The sequence below is a fragment of the Salvia splendens genome, chromosome 1 (genome assembly GCF_004379255.2).
Source record: "Salvia splendens isolate huo1 chromosome 1, SspV2, whole genome shotgun sequence".
Lineage (NCBI taxonomy): Eukaryota > Viridiplantae > Streptophyta > Magnoliopsida > Lamiales > Lamiaceae > Salvia > Salvia splendens.
This window is the reverse complement of record NC_056032.1, coordinates 37,124,384-37,140,558: the sequence shown is the minus strand read 5'-3', so window position 1 is coordinate 37,140,558 and position 16,175 is coordinate 37,124,384. Positions and strand designations below refer to the sequence as shown.

Genomic DNA, 16,175 nt, shown 5'->3' with positions numbered 1-16,175 from the left:
AGAATATACTTTCCCGTGTCACTATCCACAGTGTTATCTTCTTCCTCTGTACTTATAGAGTTAGGAGAAACTGAATCTTCAATAGGACTAGGTTCAGGTGATACCTCGGATATCAGTGGAGAATGATCCGTGGGACGCGGATAAGATGACTCTTGCAGTGAGAAATCCATGGGTTCCATCCTAAAACCATTTGGTGATAAGAGGAGAGGCCCATGAGACTTATATAGTGGATTAAGCTCTTTGTGTACACCGAGTGGTGGGATATTTTTTTATGTTCATTTTATGTTTCAATTGCCAACACCCTCCCTCAAACCCTTCAAGGTAAATCTTGGATGGGTTGGATTTTTTTATGATCGATTGGACAATCGGCCCAATTTTTTTCGATCGGTTGGACCACTGGCCTAAATTTTCAGCCCAGTTATACTGTTGGGTCAGTCATTTTTTCGGTTTCAGCCCAGTTATACTGCTGGATCAGTCAATTTTAGTCAATTTTAAACCTAATTAGCTTAATTACATGATTGCAATCTTCTATCTTTGGTAAGAGAATGATTCTCGAGTATCCTCCGTATGATATTACGCAATCTTCTCCAACAATCTTTATTACTATTATAACATGAATTTTCTGTGTTCTAGAGAGCTAACCCTGTGTATTTAACTTACCATGTGTAATACAAATGAAATTAAATATAAATAGTTTTGTATAGAACGAGAGTAATTCATTATCGTTATACTAGGTGATCCATAATTGCTATATAATTCATCTTTATTCCATAGGAAACAGTAGAATTTATACTATGCGGACAAAAGATAGACAAATGATCAACATCTTATTCTTATTTTGATATATGCTTGAAATACATCACCAACTACCTAAAAATGAAATGAAATATATGGGGGTTTTAGTTTAGAAAGGAAATTGAATTCGTCGATTCATAACAAGATATATGGAAGTATTGCGGTGCAGTACAAACTGTTGTTTTCGCCTTTCGTTTGAGGTTTCCTAATCCACGCATCATTTTTTAAATTATTTTACCCAAAAAATATAAGTAGTACTCTCATTGTCTCTAGTTACCAGTATCCCGTTTTAGTAAAATGGACTCGTTTAAATGTAAGTGGTTAGTATTTCTTAACAAATGTAGATATCGATCATATTATTTTCTTCTTTTGTGTCCATCATTTATTGAAGATTGCATTTGTTTGCAAATCCTCGGCTCACATTCAGTTTCCCCCATGAAAATGCAAATCGAGACATTGTTAATTGTTTGATACTGACAAAAAAGAATGAAATCCAAAAACAGGAACTAATGTGATGCTTTGGTTTGGTGCCAAATTCGTGGTAGGCTCCCTAGTAGTGCGGATGAATAGGTGCAAATAAAGAAAATGATTAACAAAGATTATAAGTTGTGGGTTTCAAATTGAATCTTGGTGATGCTTTTATATATAGGCTGTTTCATCATGGATGCCAATATTTGGATGTTTCCACTCCCACTAAGTTTTAAAATGTAGTACTCGTATCGAAAAAGATCAAACAATTTCTTGTGATTACTCCATGTTGAAGCGAAGAGTAATAATATTAGTAGTAACAATTAATAGGAATAGAGAATCGAAGAATCAAAGCAACAGTCCATGCATGTTGAAGCTGTGAAGTTGTTTAATACATTTACTTACCAATCAAGAAAAAAGAAAGGTCCAAAACAAAACAACATGGAATTGGAAAAGGTCTAGGCTATGCTAACTGAATCTGGTTAGGATAGTAGTAGAAGATATTGGAGAATAGTAGGTAGCTAATTAAGCTACAAACTTGGTGAAAAATTCATGAAGACAAGCATTAACCTCTTGAGGTCTCTCCTGGTTGATGAAGTGGCCAGTATCCTCCACCACCACACACTCCTCCAGCAACGGCACATCTTTCTTGAACCCGCCTCCGTGCACGTACTCCTTCACTCCCGGCGTAGTATACACCATGTCCAGATCTCCCACCATGAACTTCACCGGTACTCTCACCTTCGCTCCCGCCCATGCAGCCGTCAGCTCCCAGTTCCTACAGTCCATAACATTTTTATTAGGATTTATTCTAAATAAAATTAAACGTGCTACTTAAGTGATTAAGCACACGTACAAATCAAGTGCGCGGTAGTAATTGAGACCACCAGTGAAGCCATTCTGATTGTATTTATCAGCGTAGTATTTCAGGTCTTCTTCAGTGAACCAATGTGGCAGCTTTATGCTCTTCGGGTCCTCTCCGAAAGGCTTTTCTTTAGGTAGACGGGGCGGCCCGGGTGTGCGGTCCGTTAGGATCTTCTTTATCACTGCTTCCGCTCCGTATGCTGCCATTTCTGATTCGACTTTTCCGACTTCCTAATTGCGAAACATTCGATTTTGTTTGATCATTTTAAGATTTAATGATAATATTTCAATCTTAGATTATAACAAAGATGTACCTAACGTTTCAATTTCACTTACAAATGTCTCCTAAAATATTATGAATGAAATTTGCCTCCGGAGTTTCAAAATATATATACGACTTATCATGCTTCAGTTTGAAATTTGCCTGAGCAGATAAGCCATATCGAAATTCAATTCACAAACGCTCTTACGTTGGTGCAAAAACTTAAGATACACAACCACGGTAATTATATACACAGGGGCGGATCCAGGAATATAAATGGACGGGGGCAAAATTATATGTAAGAGAAATTGAGAATTTGAGAAGGGGCAAATATAAAGAAATTTTTAAAAAAATGCAAAATTGACAAAATAGCATATGTTAAAAATATTTGAGGAGGGGCATTTGCCCCACCTTATGTTAAGGAGGATCCCCCTGTATATACAGTAAATAAAAATGAAAATAATATTTAAGGAAAGTACCTTATTATATATTATATGTCAACTTAGACGTACATAATTATTAACTAGGTCTAAGTAATTGCTAAATATTTAAGAACAATAAACGATTATCAACTACCCCCACAATGAGTACAGCCTCATTTGAGGATTGAAGCAAAAAAAAAAAAAAAACTTCTCTTTATATGCTAGTACTACTACTTGAAGAAAATTTGCCCACACAACTATAAACAGCTATGTGAGGTAGGTAGTAAAAATTAAAGAGCCAACACTAGGAAATAAGTATATGTATAATTAAAAGTGATTAATAATTTTAGTAAATTAAAAGGAAAATGGTTCCTGAATGGCTGAATAGATACAGGTGAATGTGAAAGTTATCTATCTGGAGATCATTAAATGTGTGTATTAGTAATATCCGGGAAATAATTGAGAAAATAAAAACCAACTAAATTTTAGATGGTAGTTGTGGATATTCATTTATTTAGCTATACGAAATAGAGTGACATAGACAGACAACACAGAACCTATTTTGGCTTTGCCAGCTGTCGCTTTAATGAAAATAATGGTGGAAGACCTGCCTCCCTAATTCACCAATTGCACATTTAACTTTTGATTTCTCAACATTAATGTCACCTATTCCAAACCATCCACTATTATTTTCTTTTCTTTTTTCATGAAAAATGAAAGATAATAATGTCATGAACCACTGTTCCATCAGTTTCTGCTGGTACGGCTATGATTACAATCATAATCATACGGAATTAACTGTTAAGAAAACGTGCAAAAACATAAAAACCAAAAATCTTAAGAAATGACTGAATAGGCTAGTCATGTTCTTCAAATATGTGCACCTGAAAGACTTTAGATTAATAATTTTAATATTGACAATTAACACTGTACTGTAATTAAAAAAAATGGTACGTTTATTTTCATCTTAGTTTAAAAATGTGTGTGTATTATGAAGTGAATAATCTAGATGAAAAAAATGAAAAAAGGTAGTGGGGATTATTGTAGAAGAAAAAAAACCTGAAATCTGCACATGTAGTATTCATCTCCAAAGAAAGCCCGCATGCCGGCGATGGGCTTGACGGTGGGATGGCGGGGGCGAAACGGCACCGTTAGTGAGACGAATGCCTTGACTAAATCTGGGCGGAAAAGGCAGAGGTACCAACCGACCATGGCGCCCCAGTCGTGAGCCACCAGGAAAACCGGGTCGCCGCCGCTGAGGGACTCAATGAGCGCCACAATGTCGCCGGCCACGTGGAGGCACGAGTAGCTGGGGGAATCTGGCGGGGCGTCGGAGTCGCCGAAGCCGCGGAGGTCGGGGGCGACCGCGCGGTAGCCGAGGGCGGAGAGGGCGAGAATCTGGTGGCGCCAGGTGTACCAGAGCTCGGGGAAGCCGTGGAGGAGGAGGACGGTGGGGCCATGGCCCTTCTCGGCTACGTGCATGTTTATGCCGTTTACGTTCACCATTCTGTGCGAAATGCCCTCCATCATATGATTCTGTGCGAAATGAGGTTGAGTGTGTCGACTCAAAATGAAGATGGGTTGCTTTAAAGTTTAAAGAATGATGCACTATTTATTTGTGGTCAAGCTCTGTGTTTGTTTTCTTCTTTTATTGTGGATGCCTTATTTAATAAGAGTTCGCATATGCATCGTGTAAACCCCCTCCCCTCCCCTCCCCTGTGTGCGGCTACAGGTAGACTGGCGTATTTTAGGTCAAAATACTAAGGGCATCAGCAGTGGGGCGCCTTAAGGCGCGCCCTATGGCGCGCCACGTCATCAGTTTTATCCTCCTATCTCCCCACCTGCAGTGGGACGCCCTAAGGCACGCCACATCATAATTTTTTTAATATTTACAAAATCCATACGAATTTAAAAAAACTAATAAATTAAAATACGAATTTCAAAAACTTCATTTCATTTAATAAAAATTAATACATTACAATGCGAATTAAAAAAAATGCAAACTCAGCCACGGCGGTTACGAGCCCACACTTCTTGGTGTCGAACTAGAACTATTGGTGTCGTCGCCGAGATTCATTTTGGTTGTATGTTGAGAGAGAATATGTAAAGAGATAGCCCACAGTGGGGCGGACGATGGCGCGGCCGATGGCCTATCGTCCGCGGCCATCGTCCGCGTAGGCCGCAATGGGGCGGTCGATGGCGCGGACGATGGACATCGTCCGCGCTATACTCCGCGCCCTTAGTATAGGGCGCGACGATCGTCCGCGGCCTATGTCACGCACCCTCAATGGGGCGGACGATGGCGGGCGCGGACGATGTGGGGCGGACGATGGCGTGCCGTCGTCCGCCCCATTGCGGATGACCTAAGGTTTAAATTTCATTAATACCATAAGAATGGTATTGTTTTTTTAGGAAAGAGATACGATCATGTAATTGGAGTAACAAATTAAGAAATAGGAGTATATGACGTCCGCCCCATTACGGATGGCCTAAGGTTTAAATTTCATTAATACATAAGAATGGTATTGTTTTTTTAGGAAAGAGATACGATCATGTAATTGGAGTAACAAATTAAGAAATAGGAGTATATGAAAGAGAGTTTAATACTCCTAAACTTTATCCAGTCACAGAAAAATTTCTTACTACTTTTCTATTTTTACTGCCCATCTAAATTAGTTTTATTTTGTAATTATAGAAAATTTCTCACCTTTTTTCTTTTTGTATTAATAAATGAATAGAAATTTAAAGTTCATTTCACGATGGACTCAAACCTAAGAGCTTTGTACGCATAAATTTTTCTCTTTATCTCTTATACTCTATCCACTTTTCCTCTTGTTGTCTTTTACTTTTTGTATTCCGCACTGAAACTCTTAATGTCCACAAATAAGATTATTTTTTTTTCACTGGTGAAGTATATAAGATATAATTATAGTTAAAAATAATTGACCACTATCGTTGATCAATTTGTATAGTGTATATTAGGTTTGATTGTTTTTATTCTAATTTTTGAAAAATTATACTTTAGTTTTTATTATCTAAGTTCATGTAAATCCATTTAAAATTGTGTAAATTAGATTTAATTATTTAAATTAGATTTGATCCTGTAAATCAGGTTTCATTGTGTAATATCGAGTTTTAAAGAAGAAGAATATAATGAATAAGGTATGAACGAAGTGGGGAAAACGATTATTTATAGAAGATGTGCGTAAAAAATTACATAAAAGGGGACAAATGGGTGCAGAGAAAAATAGGTTAAATCAAACCGTGTTTTCGATTTTTAAAAAAATGTTAAAAGTATCATTATAGGGCGTGCCAACAAGCAATACGCCACCTTATTGGTTGAGAGTGGGAAGTGTTGTGTGCAGTGTGCGTCGCCGCCTGCCCATAAGGTGGCTCGCTGGGCTGCAGCTGAAAATGTGTTTATGAGGACTTTGATGCAAATGCCCTTAGCTTATTTGTAGTCAACTAGAGCAGGCAATTTTCGATCTGACACGATAATCCGACATGAATCTGTATGAAATTTTTTGGTCCGGGTCAAGTCTTATTGGATCCGTGTCCTTATCAGGTTGACCAATTAAGAACCCGATAATTTCGGGTTTGGGTTCGGGTCAGATACAAGTAACTCATTAAGAAATATTATTATTATTATTATTTTATTTTAAAAATATACATTATTTTAAATTTTTAATTTCATATAAATTAGGTTTAAATAGTATAAAACGAATTTTGATTGTGTAAATTAGGTTAAAAATTTATTTTTAATCATGTAATATCAGGTTCGGGTCGTTATCGTGTCGTGTCAACCCATATTATATCGTGTCGATAACGGGTTCGTGTCGAGTGTGGGTCGTGTTCGAATTTGAAAGTAGCAGGTCGGGTTCGTGTTCGGATTTACAGTTTCCTTAACAGGTCGGGTTCGGGTTAGGCCTGATAACGACAGAATCGGCAAGATTTGTCATCCCTACCGTCTGCAATGTTAATAAATGTACTGCAAATACGGGAGAAAGTGAATTAGAGTGATTAGAGTAAGCCAGTAAATGTTTCATCAGGACTGTGTATGTTTTAAATTTGTCAGGTGACGCCAACCACCATCTTACAAATACTCAATGCTACTCATTATTTTCATCAACAAAACCATGTTCATCGTAATATGAAATGTAAACAATTAACTTAATTAATGATCATAATTATCGCACAAATTTTGTAACAAGTTGTTTCCATCAAGGCGTTGACTTTTGATATTCAGTAGAAGATTCTAATGGAAGCACATCAACCGAATTTTTTATACGTATTTCAATAATAAAAATGGAAAATATCAATATAGATAGAAAAATCAATACTTGATCATCAACTTTATTTCAATAAATTGACTAATTTTAGATTTCAACCTTCGGTCAAATTACATTGTTGACTGCATTTAGCCATTTACGTAGGACTGATAATTTTTGGCACGACACGATAACACGATACGAACCCGCACGAAATTAATGGGTATGTGTCAAAGCTTATTGGGTTCGTGTCCTTATCGTGTCGTGTTCGTGTTGTATTCGTGTCGTGTTCGTGTTACACGTTAAGAAATAATATTAATATATTATTATATTATTATTATTTTTATTTTAAAATTTTAAAATTAAAATTTTAAATTTAATATTAGAAATAATATTAATATATTATAATATTATTATTATAGTGTCGTACCATATATGTGTTGTTATCGTGTCGTGTTGACCCGAAGTGGTTCGTGTCGTTAATGGGTTTGTGTCGTGTTTGTGTCATGTTAGTGTCTGAGGGTAGCGGGTCGTGTTTGGAGTTTTCTTAACTGGTCGTGTTCGTGTTTGTTGTTATACACGATAACGACACAATACGCACGATTTGCTACCCTTACGTTTACTCATTTCTCTTTCATTTTGAAGTTCTCTTAAATTTCCATCATAAAATTCAAAAGTCAAAATTTTATGTCTACAACAAAGGGATTTACTTACAGATATTCAATTTCCATCATAAAATTCAAAAGTCAAAATTTTATCTCTACAACGAAGGGATTTACTTACAGATATTTGTTGGTAAATATAAAAAATAATGATTACCAACGCATTACCCACAAGAAAAATGTATCATTAAGAGCATCTCCAGTGGTCGGCGAGCCAGCGGCTCGCCGAACTATTACAGCCGGCGAGCGCCAAATCAGCGAGAATTTCGGCGAGGCTACGCCGATTCCCGGGTGCTCGCCGCTATTGCAGCCTCCCGATCGGCGAGGAACCGGCGAGCGATTTTTTTTTTTAATTTTCGAAACACTATATATACGCGATTTGCACGACATTTTCATTCGCACCACTTGTTTTAACGAGTACTCTCTCTATCTTAATTTCTGTATAAGATCAACAACAACGCGAAATGAGTAACGCGGGTGGTAGTAGTTGTGGTAGTGGTAGTGGTAGTGGTGGGGATGCTGAGGAGTACGAACGGCGTTTGAACGAACATTTGGATGCCTATACGTCCCGAGAGATAGACCGGCTGCTACAACGGGCCTCGCAGCCGGCGGTACCTCAACCTTGACACGTTGTCCACCGCCGAGCAGTGATTGACCGGGATCACGTAGCTGCACATCAGCGGCTATACGAAGACTACTTCGCACCGGAGCCGCAGTTTAACGCCAACCTTTTCAGGCGGCGTTTTAGGATGAGCAGGGCCCTGTTATGCGTATTGTCGACGCTTTGGAGCGTCGATATCTGTGTTTCCGCTTCAAGCACGATGCGGCTGGCAGACCCGGCCACACACCTATTCAAAAGTGCACTGCGGCAATCAGGCAGCTGGCCTACGGAGGCACGGCAGACATGTGGGACGAGTACCTCCACATCGGCGAGATGACTTCCCTTGAATGTATGAAGTATTTTTGTCAGGGCGTGGTTGAAATATTCGGTGAGCAGTACCTTCGAAGCCCAACCCCCGAAGACTGCCAGGAGCTGATGCAGATGCACGGGGAGAAGCATGGGTTCCCGGGTATGTTAGGCTACAAGGGAAAGAATCCAACGATGATCCTCGAGGCCGTAGCTGATTACCGACTGTGGATTTGGCATGCGTATTTTGGGGTAGCCGGTTCGAACAACGACCTCAACTCGTCGCCCCTTTTCAACGAGCAGTGCTAGGGCGTCGGTCCGACCATCAGTTTTGTCGCCAACGACAACCAACATGATATGGGCTACTACTTGGCGGATGGGATATACCCTAGGTGGCCCGTCTTTGTGAAGACGATCCGATGCGCATCAGATGAGAGGAAGGCCTACTTTGCGGCACGACAGGAGTCGACGCGCAAGGACGTGGAGCGCGCATTTGGTGTGCTCCAGTCTCGATGGGCGACAGTTAGGGGTCCAACGCGTTTGTGGCATGTCGACTGCATTGCTGATATAATGTACGCATGTATTATCATGCACAACATGATTGTCGAAGATGAAGGTGTACAACTGACTAGTTGGGCCAACGACGATAATGAAGCCGGTCCAAGCCACGGCGCGGCCGCCCACAACGTACGAAGCGGGGTACCTCACGATGAAGCCGGCCGCCTCCAGGCACATGCCGACATGCGCCAAGTGGATGCTCATATTCGACTCCAAAAGGATTTAATTGAAGAGTTGTGAGCGCGGAGGACTGCACGACGATAGTTTTTTTTTCATTATGTAATTTTGTTAAATTATGTACCTTTTTTAATTTAAATGAAATTATCGAATTTTCCTGTATATGTGGCGTGAATTTAATTCCGTATTTTGTGTGATTGTTAATTATTTATTTTTAGTGTTGATGATGTGGCAAGGTTGTGGCTGGGCTATTGCTTGTCCAGTTGCTTGTCCAGCTGATGTGGCAGGAGGAATTTAGTGCTGCTGATGTGGCATGGTTGGGCTATGGCTGGGCTATTGCTTGTCCGCCGACCACTGTGGATGCTCTAAAAAGGATGTAGTTATAAAATGAAGTGACATATGTAGAGTTTATCGTCATATCATCGATGAAGTTGTCTATGTAAAAATCATGGATTAAATATGTCCGGTCAATGGATTTTAACCAAATAATAAATGTGACGAGACATTTAATTTTGTGAAATTAAATGACATAGCGTCGATCTACATTTTACGTAGATAAATGTAATATATTCACTTTCTCAAATCCGATTTCCGGTGAGTGAGAAATAGTGGATTAAAGTTGGGCATAATTAGCTTTTAATTAAAGCTTGGAGTTGGAGCTTAGGGAATAATTAACTAGTGTTAATTATCTCACATTGGAGGATTAACGCATATTTTAATGTGTTTAAATTAAGTGACTTTATGTTACTTAATAATTATAGTGGCCCAAGATGGGTGAAAGAGCCCACACGCACGCGCCGCCGCCGCCCGCCCGCCCGTGCTCGTGCTCGCGCTCGCGGGCCGCGGGCCTCGGGCCCTATCCCGATCCCGATCTTGATCTTGGACTTGGACTTGGATCTTGGATCTTGGCAATTGGTCTTTGGGCTTGGTGCTTGGCCCAAACTAATCTTTTTAGACCACCGCCGAGTCAGCAGTCCAAGTGGCTTGACACATCGTCAAGCGAGGCACAGTCACGGCTGCCACATAAGAAATCCACACGCGAAAGGTACACTCCTGCCACACGCCTGTAACCGACGACGGTTACGAATCTGCCATGATGAGCCTTCAATGGCTTGGTTGACCCTGCATGGTGGCTTGGCCTATAAATAGGCTAGTCATACCACTGCATTACATGAAAAACAAGCATTCTCTGCATTCATAAGCTCTCTCCCTCTCTCTGCATTGTTTTTTCTGTCGAAAGCTCTGCCCTCTCCTCCATCCAGTTCGCCGGAGCTCTGTTGATTGCGGTGCTGCTTCACCAGAGACGTAGCCGTTTTACCTTTGGGGACGACACGCCAAACTGAGAGCACTACCGGAGCGTATCTCATCTTGCGGGAAGAAGCCTCCCCGACTCGGCTAATTCACGGTTTAGTTGTTTCGATTTACCGTTGTAATTTTAAGTTCAGTTTCTCCTTTTGTATTCTTTCTTTTAGGTTGTATTACGCCCGGTTGTATCTCTTGTAATCCCAAGAAACCAACAATCGCAAGACGAGATATAACTTGCTTTTGAAGGAATTTGGACACTAAACTGAACCTAAAAACTTTCGAAACATTTAACACCTTTGCTGGAGATGTCGACTGAATCCAACACTGCTGCTACCACCACCGCCGCCGCCATTTCCTCTACCATGGCGACCACTGAACCGGTCAACACTTCATCGATCCCCTCGATGATGCCAACCCCCGGCTTCCCACCCGCTTCTTCAACTGTCCCATGGGTTTGGGACAACCCTTTCGGGGCGTCCACTGGTTCCACCTTTGGTGGTTCGGTTGGTTCCACTTTTAGTGGTTCATTCGGATCCTTTAATGGATCGAGTGCTGGGGCCTTCGGGTCTCACACGAATGCTGGGGCCTTCGGGTCTCATGCGGGTGCTAGTCCCTTCGGGGCTGGTACGACCATGGCGGGCTCTATGCCCAACATGAATGGTGGGGGCTCTATGCCTAACCATGTTGTTGGCTCCTTCGGGGGCAACGGAATTGGTTCCTTCCATGGACCAAGTGCGGCACCTTTGGCACCAAGAATGATGCCACCTGCCGAGAAACCACCAAAGTTTGGAGGATCTGACTTCAAGCGGTGGTACCAAAAGATGTTGTTCTACTTGACAACATTGGGCGTAGCCAACTTCCTCACGGAAAACGAGCCGCCTGCGCCAAGCGACCAAGAGACTAGGCTCGAAGACATGGCGGACTATGAAGCTTGGAGAAAAGGGAATTATCTATGTAAAAATTTTATTTTAAGTGCATTAGATGATAGCCTCTACAATGTATACTTCAATGTAACCACATCTAAGCAAATGTGGGAAAACCTAGAAAAGAAGTATAGCATAGATAATGCTGCAGGGACTGAACAAGTTGTAGCTTCTAAATTTATGGACTACAAGATGGTCGATTCTCGACCTGTCATGGAGCAAGTCCAAGAGCTCTAAATGATCATCCACGCACTAGTGGCTGAAGGGATGACCTTGCCCGACAAATTCCTAAGGTGCACGATCATTGACAAGCTTCCTCCTAGTTGGAAGGACTTCAAGAGCTATCTCAAGCACAAGCGAAAGCAGATGACCCTTGAAGACTTGATCGTGAAGTTGCGCATTGAGGCTGATGTGCGCAAAAGCGACCAAAAGGCTAAGGGCTTCACCCCACTTGAAGCCAAAGCCAATCTGTTGGAGCGGGGCGGTCCCTCCAACAAACGCCCTCGCCCAAATCGTCCAAGTGACAAAGGGAAGGGAAAGCAGCCTACAAAGAAGTTTGAAGGCGATTGCTACAAATGTGGCAAACCGGACAACTTTGCAAAAGACTGCCGCAGCAAGAAGAAGAAGTCGGCTGCCCACGTCGTTGAGAAGGAGTTCAAGGACTGGGATGAAAACGACCTCATTGCTGTGGTCACTGAAGAGGTTAACCTTGTTGATAACAAGGGTGGCTGGTACATCGACACCGGCGCTACTGCTCATGTCTGCTCAGATAGGAGCAAGTTTGCCTCCTACACGGCTGTTGAAGGGAGGAAAATCAACATGGGGAATCAAGCATCGTCCGAAATCCTCGGCGTTGGCAACATGATTCTCATGATGACGTCTGACGTCACAATCACTTTAAAGGATGTGCTGCATGTCCCGGACATCCGCAAGAACCTAGTGTCAGGATCAATACTAGTTAATAAGGGGCTTAAACTTGTATTTGAGTCTGATAGGTTTGCTTTGTATAAGTTTGGAAAATCCCTCGGAAAAGGTTATGTAACCGATGGACTTTTCAAGCTTAGTGTGGCAACTCGCAGTGTTGCAAAGCCATTGGCGAATAATAATAAAGCATCTACTTCCTCTTATTTGACCGAGTCTTCAAATTTATGGCATTGTAGATTGGGACATGTAAATTCAAAAGTCATTAAAAGATTAGTGAATTTAGATTTACTAAAGGCTAATGAAGTGTATACCCAAGATAAATGTGAAATTTGTCTTGAAGCAAAAATGACTAAGTTGCCGTTTCACTCAGTTGAACGAAGCACAAAACCCCTTGAATTAATTCACACGGATGTATGTGATTTAAAGATGGTGCAAACTAGAGGTGGTAAAAAGTACTTTATCACTTTCATAGATGATTGCACAAGGTATTGCTGCATTTATCTTTTAAGAAGTAAAGATAAAGCAATAGAAGCATTCCAAAATTATAAGAACGAAGTTGAGAATCAACTTGGTTGTAAAATCAAAACGATTCGAAGCGATAGAGGAGGCGAATATGTAGCCCCGTTTTAGGAGTTATGCAACGCAAGTGGTATAATTCATCAAACAACTGCTCCATATTCACCACAATCTAACGGTGTTGCAGAACGCAAAAATCAAACTCTAAAAGAGATGATTAATGCACTGCTTCTGACTTCAGGATTACCACATAACATGTGGGGGGAAGCTGTTTTGACAGCCAACTATATCTTGAATAAGATTCCTCTCAAAGGAAAAGATGTTACTCCTTATGAGCTGTGGAAGGGAAGGAAGTCATCCTACAAATACCTCAAAGTGTGGGGGTGTTTGGCAAAGGTGATGGTTCCTCAGCCCAAAGAAGTTACAATCGGACCTAAAACGGTTGATTGCATCTTCATTGGATATGCACTTAACAGTAGTGCATATCGATTTGTTGTTCACAAGTCTGAAATATCGACTATCACAGTAGGAATAACAATTGAGTTGAGGAATGTTGTATTTCTCGAAAATACATTTCCTTGCAAAGACAAGAGAAAAGTCTCAACCAATTCTGAGACAAGAATTGAAGAAGCCACTAGTTCTAAACCAGTGGAAGAAGAAGCCACTAGTTCTAAATCAGCGGATGAGGAACCTGAATCGCGCAAGCGTGCAAGTCCCGATCCAAAGGATACAGTACTAAGACGTGGTAATAGAGTCAGAACACCAAAAACATTTGGTCCTGACTACATTGCTTTTATGTTAGATGAAGAACCGACATCTATAAAAGTAGCATTCGATGGCCCAGACGGGTTACATTAGAGAGAAGCTGTTCAAAGCGAAATTGATTCAATTTTTGCTAAACCACACGTGGGTGTTGGTTGATTTGCCCGAAGGTGCTAAACCTTTAGGATGCAAATGGGTCCTTAAAAGAAAGTTTAAGGCCGATGGAACAGTTGATAAATATAAAGCCCGATTAGTAGTAAAGGGTTTTAAACAAAAGGAAGGACATGACTTCTTCGATACATATTCACCTGTAACAAGGATTACATCTATCTGAGTGCTTCTCGCTATTGCTGCATTGCACAATCTTGAGATTCATCAAATGGATGTAAAGACCACGTTTCTAAATGGTGAATTAGAAGATGAAATATATATGGAGCAACCCGAAGGGTTTGTAGTACCTGGACAAGAGAAAAAGGTATGCAAGCTCGTAAAGTCTCTATATGGATTAAAACAAGCGCCATTGCAATGGCACTTGAAGTTTGATAATGTGATGTTATCAAATGGGTTTAAAATCAACGAGTGCGACAAATGTGTCTACATCAAGAGCACTAATAACGGCCATGTTGTAGTGTGTCTATACGTTGACGATATGTTAATCTTGGGTAGCAACACTAAAGTAATTAACGATACAAAGGCCATGTTAAAGAGAAACTTTGACATGAAAGACATGGGTCTAGCCGATGTAATTCTTGGAATGAAGATTCTAAGAACGTCTGGTGGAATCATCTTAACACAATCACATTATGTTGAGAAGATATTGAATAAATTCAAGGCCTATGATGACGCGCCGGTTAAGACTCCAATTGAACTCGACGTTCACTTGAGCAAAAACAAAGGCGAGCCCGTTGCACAAGAAGAGTATGCACGGGTCATCGGGTGCATTATGTACTTGACTAATTGCACTCGACCTGACATTGCTTATGCCGTGAACAAGTTGAGTCGTTACACGAGTAATCCTAGCAAAGAGAATTGGAGAGCTCTTGTGAGGGTTTTGAGATATTTAAAACATACTCATAATCATGGGCTACACTTCTCGAGATACCCCCCGGTACTTGAAGGGTACTGTGATGCGAACTGGATATCCGATAATAGAGACTCACTTTCAACAAGTGGATACGTCTTTACTATTAGGGGTGGTGCTGTATCGTGGAAATCCACAAAACAGACATGTATAGCCCGATCAACAATGGAATCGGAGTTCATTGCCTTAGATAAGGCTAGTGAGGAAGCCGAGTGGCTTAAGAACTTCCTTGAAGATATTCCATGTTGGTCTAAGCCAGTGCCACCAGTGCCGATCCACTGCAATAGCCAAGCGGCTATTGGAAGGGCAAACAATGGTTTCTATAACGGTACGTCTCGACATATACGTCGACGACATAACACCGTGAGACATTTGATCACAAGAGGGGTGATTACAATTGACTATGTGAAGTCAATAGATAATCTAGCGGATCCGCTAACCAAAGGGTTAAACCGTGATCAAATGAATAAGTTGCTAGAGGAAATGGGTTTGAAATCCACAAACTAAAGAATTATCATAGTGGTAACCCAACCATGATGATTGGAGATCCCAAGAACTTGGTTCAAAGGGACAACTAAGCTATGAGAGTTCATGAGAAACACTCAACTATATCTATTCCCTAGAGAGCAATAGAGTGTTGGAGAACTTGCCTAGTGGTACAAGCTAAGTCTATGACTTTTAATGGTTCTTAAATATCTAAAAGAGATGGACTTCTCAAGGAGACCAAGTAAGGTACTTGACTAAGAATCACCTATATAAGTGCGAAGTGTGGTCGCTTCATAAAACGCACTTATGAATCCAAAGTGGGGTCCAAGACCGCAACGGACACAAAACGTGAGAACGGATGAGGTTGAAGTGTTTAAGCGTGAACACCATTATCTCGGTGCACGCCGTGGGGGATTAGTTCAAAGCATCGTGCTACTAAGCCGCCTATGTAACCGATGGTGTCGACTATGGAAGGTTCAAAGCCAACAACTACCTATCCTTATGCTTATATACCTCTCGAGGGTTGAGCTTGTGTCTGCATGCATATGCATTCGGCTATTTCCACTCATGTGGGGATTGTAAAATCATGGATTAAATATGTCCGGTCAATGGATTTTGACCAAATAATAAATGTGACGAGACATTTAATTTTGTGAAATTAAATGACATAGCGTCGATCTACATTTTACGTAGATAAATGTAGTATATTCACTTTTTCAAATCCGATTTCCGGTGAGTGAGAAATAGTGGATTAAAGTTGGGCATAATTAGCTTTTAATTAAAGCTTGGAGTTGG

The 16,175-nt window shown here is 40.8% G+C and overlaps 1 protein-coding gene across 1 annotated transcript; it reads right to left on the bottom strand.

The window, feature by feature from the left end:
- Nucleotides 1-1,609: 1,609 nt before the first annotated feature.
- On the bottom strand, nucleotides 1,610-4,499 carry LOC121799570 (epoxide hydrolase A-like). The gene is made up of 3 exons (XM_042198980.1): nucleotides 3,871-4,499; nucleotides 2,120-2,358; nucleotides 1,610-2,041 (listed from the first exon to the last, which is right to left on the bottom strand). Exons 1-3 carry the CDS (start codon nucleotides 4,339-4,341, stop codon nucleotides 1,789-1,791), a joined length of 963 nt encoding a protein of 320 aa, XP_042054914.1. The 5' UTR covers nucleotides 4,342-4,499; the 3' UTR covers nucleotides 1,610-1,788.
- Nucleotides 4,500-16,175: the final 11,676 nt, after the last annotated feature.

Coding starts and splice junctions, on each gene's coding strand:
- LOC121799570 (XM_042198980.1), bottom strand. CDS start 4,341: ATGATGGAGGGCATTTCGCACAGAATGGTGAACGTAAACGGCATAAAC. Junction 2,359..3,870: donor ACTACATGTGCAGATTTCAG/GTTTTTTTTCTT, acceptor TTTCGCAATTAG/GAAGTCGGAAAAGTCGAATC. Junction 2,042..2,119: donor TACTACCGCGCACTTGATTT/GTACGTGTGCTT, acceptor TATGGACTGTAG/GAACTGGGAGCTGACGGCTG.